This window comes from Canis lupus, chromosome 1 (genome assembly GCF_011100685.1).
Source record: "Canis lupus familiaris isolate Mischka breed German Shepherd chromosome 1, alternate assembly UU_Cfam_GSD_1.0, whole genome shotgun sequence".
In the NCBI taxonomy this organism is placed as follows: domain Eukaryota; kingdom Metazoa; phylum Chordata; class Mammalia; order Carnivora; family Canidae; genus Canis; species Canis lupus.
In genome coordinates, this window is record NC_049222.1 from 47,379,606 (window position 1) to 47,390,875 (window position 11,270).

The 11,270-nt window shown below is 42.9% G+C and overlaps 1 protein-coding gene across 1 annotated transcript in view; it reads right to left on the bottom strand.

The window, feature by feature from the left end:
* TMEM242 (transmembrane protein 242) overlaps positions 1-8,978 on the bottom strand; it is a 30,642-nt gene extending 21,664 nt beyond the window's left edge. The window contains exons 1-3 of the mRNA XM_038526423.1: positions 8,735-8,978; positions 7,816-7,916; positions 2,090-2,227 (exon numbers count right to left, since the gene is read on the bottom strand). Of these exons, the coding sequence (XP_038382351.1) occupies positions 2,090-2,227; positions 7,816-7,916; positions 8,735-8,822 (327 nt within the window). The 5' untranslated portion in view covers positions 8,823-8,978. The remainder of the gene's footprint in view (positions 1-2,089; positions 2,228-7,815; positions 7,917-8,734) is intronic.
* Between the last annotated feature and the right edge of the window lie 2,292 nt (positions 8,979-11,270).

The following is an 11,270-nucleotide window of genomic DNA, read 5'->3' on the forward strand; positions in this document are numbered from 1 at the left end:
TTCATTCACATATTTCTACTGGACATATTTCCCCCCCAGTTTTTTCCACTTATTTTCAAATAACTGCTCTCATATTTTATATACAAATAAATCCTGCTTTACCATTATACTCTAAGCATTTTTCAACTGAAGATGAAGGCTAAAAGGAGGGCTTCTCTTTTATGAGGAAAGAATGGCTGGTCATAGCTGACTGATGTTAATTACAATGGTGGAAGTGAGGCCCATATTAAAGATACCCAGTAGGGACGCCTGGGTGGCTCAGCGGTTGAGCGTCTGCCTTTGGCTCAGCACGTGATCTTGGGATCTGAGATGGAGTCCCACATCAGGCTCCCTGCAATGAGCCTGCTTCTCTCTCTGCCTATGTCTGCCTCTCTCTAACTCTCATAAATAAATAAAATAAAATCTCAAAAAAATACTTAAAAAAAAAAGATACCCAGTAAAACCTGTCAAGTTATCAAGAATGTGTAGATCACATCATAATCAACATCAAATTTACAACATCCCTCATCTCATCCTAGCTCCTTCCAACTACTCCTTTATTTCCTACCTTAGCTAGGGGAGGTAACATTGGAAAAAAAATCTAGCTTCTAAAGACTGTCAGATTTGGATCCAAATCTTGACTCTGTCAATTACAAGCTGTGTGATTTTGGACAAGTGACCTAACCTCTCTGAATCCCAATTTCCACTATCTGCTTCATAGTTATTGTGAAGGTTAAATAGTCTGCTATGTCAAAAATGTCTGGTACAATGCCTGCAATGGAAGGACAGATTTTATACTGGTCAAAAGCAAAATTGAAGTAACAAAAAAATCATCACAAATCTTCAGTTACAAGTTTTCTAACTTTTCTAGGTAAACACAACTTTATCATTATAAACAATTACTAGCCAGCAGTTATGTCAAAAATAAAGGTTAATCAGACCAGGAGAAAAGCAACATTTGCCTATTAGTATATTTTGAGTGGAAAGTACAATAACTGCCTATGTTCAGTTATGATTAAACCCAATGTGAAAAACTCAGTAATGCCAATATTACTTATCACTCCCTCTCCCTTGCAATTTTCCCCTCTCTACTGAGTCAATCTCATCAGCACACTCACATGCTATTAATTCTCCCAACATAAAAACAAAAAACCAAACACCTCTCAATCTCACTCCCCTTCCAATGACCCCATCTCTTTCTTTCTCTGTAAAGCAGAGCTCAAAATGTATCTATACATATCATCCCTCTCCTCCCTTCTCTTTTGGATCCACTTCACCTAAGGCTTTACCCACCAAGACCTGCTACTTTGTTAACTTGGCGAACTACTGAGTCTCATCTGATAGGACTTAACCTTAGTATACACCCTCTTCACCTGGCGTCCAAGTCACCATTCTTCTGGTTCTCCCTGGTTTTCTCCTTTGGTAGGGAAATATCTTTGCTAATTTCCTCTGTATTTTCCAATCTCTCAACCTTGGGAGTGCCCAGAGCTCCTTCCTCAGACCTCTTTTCTCTCTACATTCAATGCCTTGATGAGCTCATCTGATCCCCTGTCTCTGAATACTATCCACATCCTGAAGAGCCTCAAATTTATATCTTTACTTTGTGCTGCTCCTCTGAATTCCAAACTTCTATAGCTAACTGCTTTCTTGACTCTCCACTTAGTTATCTAACAGATATTTCAAATTCACAGGCCCCAAACTGAGCTTTTGACATTGTCCCTGACCACCTGTTTCCTGGTCGCCATCCATCTTCTAGCTGCTCAGGCCAAAAGCCTTGGAGATCCCTGATGACGTTTTCTTCTCCCACCTCTCACATCCGACGTATAACAAGTCATTGTTGACTCTACCTTCAAAATACATCTAGAACCTCTTTTGTCAACGGCACCATTGCCACCTATTCCAAACTGCCAAACTACCTGTCACAAATAGCCTGGTCTACAGAACGTCCTACCAGTAGTTTAAAAAAAAGCCAAACATTCCCAACATATAGCTTTTTAGCTTAGAGTATAAATTATATATATACACACATACTCTTTTTGAAAATAAGGCATATTTAGACCACAGAAAGTAGAACATTCCAGATACCAATCACAGGATTGGAGTTACTTACACTGTGAACTCCTAAAGCCTTCCAGACAGCAAAGCTGATCACACCAACCCCACACCATGCATAAAGGGAGCCCCAACCCAAGGCTCGCAAGGCAAGGGAAGACCCACTCTCTGGTAAGGCAGCCGTGGCCATACTTCCCTGCAATGAAGACAGAAAGGAAAAATCATTATTAGTTTGGAAATTCATGACTGTATGAATTTTACCCTAATTTTGGGAAGCCAGACCAACCCGCTTTCAAATACCAGCTTTTCTATTTAATAAGTTCGAGACTTAAGTCACAAGTCACAAGTTCTCTGATTGATAGGTATTTGAGTAGGCAGGGCATTGCCAGGAGCTGTGCTAGGTACTAGAGACAAAAAGGGAAGTAGGGTAACTTCTTCCTAAAGATTTTAATCACCCCCATGGGAGGAGGAGGGGGAGTGGGGACCTGGGAGAGGGGGGAGGACACAGACACATAAAAGTTAATTATGATCTAAATGGGATGTGTAACAATAGAACCATACATATAGGGCACCATGGTCCCAGAGGATGATACCTAATCTATTGTTGTAATTAGAGGAAGCTTTAAGGAGGAGTTCTTCAAAGAAGTGAGCTAATCTAAGTCACTGCAAAGACTTTAAAATGTATACGCTAAATGCAGGGTATGTAGAAGAAACTCAGCTTAGGGTAGCTATTAATGAGAAACTAGAAAATAAACGATTCTCCTCTTGGGTTTCAAGGCGTCATAAAAAGTAAAAACCTATAACCATCATAACTAAACAACTTTCAGACTACCAGCATACAAACTTGACTGAAGAATAGGAATGCAATGCATGCTTCAAAAGGGAATAACCGCCCCATCACTGAAGGCACTGAGCTAGACTCTGTATTTGCTGACTTTAACACTTTTTTGTAATATACCTGAGACCTAACCAGATTTTCAAGAGATGTTTCTTTAGCTATTTTCTATGATAAAAACAAGTCTTATCCTCTTTTTCATGTTGTTGTAATTTCAGAGTGGTTCTCTAGATACCACAGATCTCACATAAATTCACTTACTTCTAACTGGCCTGAATTTTCATACAGAAGCAGTAACATTAACCAAGTATTGTTTTTTTTTTTTTTAAAGATTTTATTTATTTATTCATGAGAGACACAGAGAGAGAGAGAGGCGGAGACACAGGCAGGGGGAGAAGCAGGCTCGACGTGGGACTCAATCCTGGGTCTCCAGGATCAGGCCCTGGGCTGAAGGTGGCGCTAAACCACTGAGCCACCAGGGCTGCCCAACCAAGTATTGTTAAACCGGGGTCAATTTAAGTGCCTACATTTTATTTTAGAAACTTAAGTTAAAAATTCCTTATTTCCTTGGGAAGGATAGAAATTATGTATGTATTATATACATACATGTGTTTTTAAACACCACCTTAGGTTACATTTTCCTCTCTTTATTCAATGAAGGACAAAGAAAAATGAATGTTCATTTGGCACTTACTATTGCCTTTCAACTCCCAGTTTTCTAGCGGGAGACTCAGCTTAAGATAATGCAGTCAAGGCTTTAAAGAAATGATGACCATTCTCCTGAAATAATAGAGCAGTGTAGGCAGTCTCCAACTAAAAGGTCATCATCTTAAAGTCCTGAGTTGCAATCTGAATCTGTATTAAAATGAACACCTAGATTCCTAGATTCCATAGATTCCAGGCTAGTGGACAGAAATCTTTTTTTTTTTTTTTTACAGAGAGGCAGAGACATAGGCAATAGGCAGAGGGAGAAGCAGGCTCCCTGTGGGGAGCCAGATGCAGGACTCAATCCCAGGAGCCTGGGATCATGCCCAGAGCTGAAGGCAGATGCTGAACCACTGAGCCACCCAACAAAAGTCTATTTAAAAAAAAAAAAAGATTTTATTTATTTATTCATGAGAGACACAGAGACCGAGAGAGGCACAGAATACACAGAGGGAGATGCAGGCTCCATGCAGGGAGCCTGATGCAGGACTCGATCCCGGGTCTCCAGGATCACACCCTGGGCTGAAGGCAGCACTAAACCACTGAGCCACCCGGGCTGCCCCAGAAGTCTATTTTTTTTAAATTTACATTTAAAAAGGCTAAAAATAGAATAATTCTTTCTCCAAAAATAATCAAAGATGTTAAGAATGGCATGGTGAGCAAGTCATTTAATCCATGTATGCCTCAGTTAAATGGGGACATTAAAATAACAGTATCCCATAGGGTTGTGATAAGGCTTCAATGAACCCTAATCCTTACAGCAGCAGCTAGCACGTGGTAAGCATTCAAATGCTACATGTTATTATCACTATCAATGACAGAGAAAACTGCCAGGCAGTAACTATGAAGTATACTGCCTAAGTGGTATTCTTAAACTGGCACTTGCTCAGTGTAAATGCATTAACTGCTCCAGAACCTCTGAGCCTCTCTGAGTCTGGATCAATGGTAATGCCCTAATTCAAATATTTCCCCAGAGGGGAGGCAGAACTTTGCACAACACATTTAACCATCCAGAACAGTGGTTCTCAAACTTTCTGGCCTCAGGATCCATTTATACTTGGATCTCAAAAGAGTTCTGATTATGTGTGTTATACTTGTTAATATTTAATATATTAGAAATTAAAACTAAGAAATTCTTAATTTTTTTTTCTTTTTAAGATTTATTTATTCATAAAACACAGAGAGAGAGAGAGAAGCAGTGACGCAGACAGAGGGAGAAGCAGGCTCCCTGTGGGGAGTCCAATGGGAGACTCAATCCCAGGACCCCGGGGATCATGCCCTGGGCCAAAGGTAAGCGCCCAACTACTAGGCCACACAGGTGTCCCAAAATTCTTAAATTTTAAGTATTAATTCATTTAAAAATAAACCCAATATAGATTAATATAAACCTATTTTTATGAAAACAACTTTCTTACAAAACAAAAGAATTTAATTCAAGGAGGCAATGTTTTACATTTCGATTAATCTTTTAAAATGTTTGGCTTAACAAAGGACAGATGAATTTTCATAAATGCTTCTGTATTCAATCTGCTGCAATATGTTTTTTGGTTGAAGAACTTGAATAAAATCCAGCCTTACAGAGATCTGTGGTTGGAAAAAGGACAAGTATTTTAATAGCCTTCCTTCCTTGATGTTCTACCAAAACTTCCCAAAAAGCTGCATGCACTGTAGAATCTGAAGTCACACTGATGAGTTTTCTGTACTTTGCTACACTGAAATCCATTAGTCTATTTTGTATTTCGAATGGGCCTTTTATCCATGCATTATGATCATTCAGAAAATATTGATTTACCAAGTTATGCAGACCTTTCCAATGTTGACACCATTTATTAAATATTTAATATTTCACATCATAAATATTACCACCAATCTCCTCAGAAAAACCTTTAAGTACTGAGCAGTTATTAAGCTCACAATGACAGATACAAGTTTCCTAAGATCTAATTTTCACTTGCAAGCTCCAATTTTATCATTGGCAACAGAAACTGACAAGTACTTGCTTGAAGAGATGACATTGGGCTCATTTTGTTCATTTTGAAGAAAATGTCTGACAAATACCCACTTCTGAATAACTATAGTTTGTCAGTTGTTCTTTCAAATAAAAATGGTTATTACATGAAAAAAAAAAGCAGCTAGTTCAGCATGCAACTTAATCATAAATTGCTTATCCTGGAGAAAACCATCTTTCTTTGAAATAAATCAGAAGTGCTTTATGTGCAATTCCCATTTCTTCATGTAGAATATTAAAGAGGGATATTCAAAGGTTAATATTTAATAAAATTAATAATTTTACTGCTATAACAAAGATATTCTTATGCCGTGAGGTTTTGTTTTGTTTTTTTTTTTTTAACTGTAGATGCGGGCACCTGGGTGGCTTAGTGGTTGAGCACCTGCCTTCGGCTCAGGGCGTGATCCCAGGATCCTGGGATCGAGTCCCACATTGGGCTCCTTGCATGGAGCCTGCTTCTCTCTCTGTCTCTCTCATGAATAAATAAAATCTTTAAAAAATAAAAAGAATAAATTGCCGATGCATGGTAATGAAGAACACAATGCCTGCTAGTAGTTTGGTGCCACTACTGTAATTACACCAAGGCACCAACAGTTTTACTCCTACATGCTTCTCTACCATTAGCACAAATGTCTTGGTATTATGAAAAGTTTGGACCTTATAGACCCCCCCCCCAGGAGTTTCCTAGGATCCCTAGGGTTCTATGGACCACAGATTGAAAACCACCATGTTTGATGGGGCATATGTGATAATCAAATCACAGAACCACAAAATAGAATATTAAATTGTAAATGTGGGTATGTGTTTTTTTTCCTGAGAATCCCTAGCTTTCATCAGATTTTCAGAAAGGTCTATGACCCAAAGGTTAACATGGTAATGTAAGCTTAGAAATCAATGCAAATTGTTAAAGCATCACTATCAGTTAGGCTTTACTGATTTCTGCTACAAGATATATTTCTGCACTGAAAATATTCTATAATACAGGGGGAAAATGACCACAAGTTTCACCACAGTGATTTGGGTAGCTCCATTTAAGCCCTTAGTAATCAGATGGGGACCAAAAGCACTTTTAAATGTGGTCTTTTTCCTTTACAGTATTTACAATGCTTAAGTATGATATCAGATTATTAAAAATACCAGTAGAATGGGAACTCGACTGGTTTATATTTCGATGTTCTTCAAACATCGAATTGTAATTTTATAGTTAATTGTGTAAATATTTGTTTGATATCTTATCTCTTGCACCAGATGCTAGCTTCCTGAAGGGCAGATGTTTTGTTCATTTTTATATCTCTTGGACTTGGCTAGCACAGTGCCTGACACATAAAAGATCCCAAGTTAACATTTGTTGAAGCAATGAAATGATGGATAAGTAAGTCATGTGGGATGGAGAGGGCAGAGACAGGACAACACATGCAAAAAAAGTAACTACAAGTCAATGAGAAGAAAAATACTCATCAACTGGGGATATGACCACATGAGTGATTACTCAATCTTGCTCATGGAGTAAGAATTTTCTGGCATAAGTAGATTATGGTCATTCAACCCAAACTGAGCACTTATGTGTCAGGCACCTTTCTGGGGAGTGGAGCCACAGTAGCACACAAGCATGTGTAATCTCTGGGTTCCAGGGGCTGACCCACGTTTTTCATTAATATAAGATGCACTTTACTTCAACAATTTAATATTTTTGAAATAGAAATGCCTCTGGTGGGGTGCCTGGCTGGTTCTGTGAGTAGAGCATGAAAACTCTTGATCGTGAGGTTGTGTCTTCAAGCCCCATACTGGGTACAGAGCTTACTGAAATAAATAAATAAATAAATAAATAAATAAATAAATAAATAAATAAATAAGAAATGCCTCTGGCAATTAGTTTTGTGTCAAGAATTTAACTGGCATCATTTTTTTTTTACGGTACATAAACTATTGGGCCCTCTTATAACTAATAGGGAATTACCCAGCTTTAGATTTAGTCATGTTGTGAATAGGAAATGTACTGGATGAGCTTTCAAAGTCTTGTTCTGCTAAAATTTAAGAAAGCACATAATTAAAGACTTCTTTCTAAATGAAAATAAAGAATTGATTAATTTATATGCTTCCTGAATCTATGAGGTGGATATAGGCTTACTTCTTAAAACCATATGAAAGGCCACCAACGTTTTCTTTACTTCTATGCACAACAGCTAATTATCTGTAAACAGTAACTGTGCTAGGAATGGCTTTCCGAGTCACAAACCTTATTGAACCATTCAGGGCTTTTCTTTTTAGCCAATGACAATGTTGTAACAAATCCAGCTAGCATTCCTGCGGCAGCCACAGTTCCAAGGAAAACTCCACCTGCCAAAAGGTTTTTTTTTCGGGGGGGGGGGGGGAGAAGGGGGAGGGTGGAGGGCGTGGAGGGTGAGGAGAGAGATTAAAGAAAAAAAAAAACACACCTTAAGTTAAAAAGACGTACCCAGGTAAGTTCAGACACTATTTAGATTTTAAGGGGATCCCTGGGTGGCGCAGCGGTTTAGCACCTGCCTGCAGCCCAGGGCGTGGTCCTGGGGTCCCGGGATCGGGATCAAGTCCCACACTGGGCTCCCTGCGTGGAGCCTGCTTCTCCCTCAGCCTCTCTCTGTCTCCCATGAATAAATAAAATCTTAAAAAAAATTAGATTTTAAGTCACTTTTGAAATTTGAGAAGCGATAGCTAGGCAGCTCTTGCCAAAAGTAACCTCATGGCCTCTAGTTCTGCGGGGTCGTTCCCGGGCGCTGAGAACGGGCGCAGGGTCCCTTCCCCGCCCTTCTTCCCCTTCTCCGGGGGCGGGGTGGGGGGTGGGGGGTGAGGGGCAGGGGCTTGAAGTCTCTCCCGGGGAGGAAAACCAGATAGTGCGACCTAGAAAGGGGGACGGCACGAGAGAAACTAGAGGGGATGGTGGGAAGGTAGCGCACGGGACGCCTCGCGGGACCAGCCACCCGGCCCAGGGGAGGTTCCACCGCGCACGACCCCGGACAGGCCGGTCCCCTCCAGGTAAACTCGGGGGGGGGGGGGGGGGGGGGGGGAGAGGGGGCGGGGCCAGGAAGGTCTCCCAGGGCCAGGTGGGTGGGAACGGCGGCTCCAGCGCGGGCCCCGGGACAGTCGCTCCGACTCCAGCACCCCTCACCACACCACACCTTTCACCAGGAAAAGTCGATCGTCTGCGGACCCCGGAGGCTCGAGGCTCGAGGACGGCTGCCCGGACCCAGCACCTGCCGTGTCCATGTTTAGGGACCTCCACGACCGCGTCCCACGCCCACTAGGGTCCGGGGGAGGCAGGCGCGAGGCGGAGGAGAAAGGTTCCGCTACCACCTCTCCCGGTGCGTCCTGAATACTGGTCCGGAACGCCCGCCGACCCCTGACCCTCTCTCTCCTCCTCCTCCTCCTCGCGGTGCGCCCACCCCAGCCCCGGGGGCGGTGTCCTCGCAGGTTGGGTCGTCGGCTGCCGGGCGGGGCTGACCGCGGCGGCCAGCGCGGCGTCCCTCTGGCACGCACAGTGCTCCGCTCGGACTCTAGGAGGCAGCGAGCGGTCGCGAAGGCGCCGCGGCCCGGGCGGCGCGGGCTCGAGTCCCTGGAGCTCCGCGTCGGGATCGGCCTGACGTCACGTCCAGGACGTCCGCCGGCGCCCGTGCGTCACGAGCCTGAGAAGGCGGGTCTCGGTCTTCGCTGTGCGCTCTCCCGGGAAGTCTGCAAGCAGTCGTCGCTTTGGGTGGAAGTGACAGGTTTTTATCCCCGGAGGAGAGCCAGCCCAGCAGCTGCGCTGTGACACCCCTCCGTCCCCGCACTTTGATGGACGGACCTAGCAGGAGAGGTGGCCGGCCGTCCCGCTGCCCCCGGGGGAGAGAGACCGCCGAGGAGGACGCGGGGCTGCCTGGAGCCCTTCTCGCGGCCCCCAGCGCGCCTGGGCTTCCCCGTCGGCGGCCGCTGGCCTGCGGTGCTGCAGCCTGTAGAAGGTCACCGGCAGCAAGAGGCTGGGACACAGACGCATGACATCATCTTTTAAAATGTGACAATCTGTCATTTGTTCATTCTGCACACACACACACAAGCCCGAACTTCTTGAGGGTGGGGATGAAGTTTTTAAAAAAGATTTTATTTATTCATTCATGAGACAGAGAGAGAGAAGGCAGAGACACAGGCAGAGGGAGATGCAGCCTCCCCATAAGGAGCCGGATGCGGGACTCGATCCCAGGACCCCGGGATCACACCCTGAGCCGAAGGCAGACGCTCAACCGCTGAGCCGCCCAGGCGTCCCGGGATGGAGATTTTTTTAAATTCATTTTTAGATTCTCTGGCTTTTAACTCATTACCTGGTCACACATAATACATTTGGGGAGAATGAGTAAATACATGCATTCGTTAATTGCAATTAGTAGCTCAAACCTGGGCTCAGGTCCTAAGTCACTTCTCTGCTGTGTGAACTTGGCTGAGTTATCGAGGCTCTCTGCCTCAGTTTCTTCATATGTAATGTAACAGATAATACCCGCCTTGTAAGTTGCTGCGAGAATTAAGGAAGCAATATAAATAAAGAAGTTAGCATAGTGCCTGGCACAAATAGATACTCAATACATGTTAGTTCTAGCTATCATACCTCTTAATTTTAGTAGCTGTTTTATAGTGTTGCCTAGGGAAAATTGTAAATTATAGATACCCAGGGCCTACCACTGAAGATGATTGCTCTGAAGGTCCAAGCAGGGCAGTTTTAAAGCTCCATGGGGTACTCTCTCTCTCTCTCTCTCCCTCTCTAAAAAAACAAAAGAAATATTTTTTAAAAAGGGAGGACACCCGGCTAAGGGTCTGACTTTAACTTCTGTTCAGGTAATGATCTCAGGGTGGTCGGATTGAGCTCCACCCACTGCAGAGCCTGCTAAAGATTGAATCTCTCGCTCTCTCTGCCCCTCACCCTCTTAAAAATAAATTTTAAAACGTGTTTTTTTGTTTTTTTTTTTTTAAAAGCTCCAGGGGCAGCCCTAGTGGCGCACCGGTTTAGGGCCGCCTGTGGCCCGGGGTGTGATCCTAGAGTCCCCAGATCGAGTTCCATATCAGGCTCCCTGCATGGAGCCTGCTTCTCCCTCTGCCTGTGTCTCTGCCTCTCTTTCTCTGTGTCTCTCATGAATAAATAAAATCTTAAAAAAAATAAAAAATAATAAAAAAGGCTCCACTAGGGATTTAAATGATCAGTCTGATTGACAACTACTGCTCTGTTCAAATTTCTGTGTGGATGAAATCACACAAAATTTATCTAAACTGTGAATGCCCTGGAAACACAAGGCCAGAGTCTGAAAGAGCCCTTTAAACTGGTAAATGCTGTGCTAACTTGTTGAAAGTCTTTAGGACTCATCCTTTCTCTTTTCCTTCATACAAAAGAGTGATCACAGCAGCTAAAATTTGCTGAGTACTTTCTATATGTCTGGCATTGTGCTAAGTGCTTCAAATATGTTATCTCATTTAATTTTCTTCATAAACTCAGACTAATTAACTTGCTCAACTCACACAGCTGTTAAGAAGCAGAGCCAGGATATAAAAGCAGCTCTATTTTTAAAAACAACAAAAGCAAAGATATAAGTGGGGATACAACAGGCCCAAAACTTCTGTGTGCAGACACCACAAACAAAATGAAAATGAAACCTACTGAATGGGAGTAAACATTTGCCCATCATATACCTGATAAGG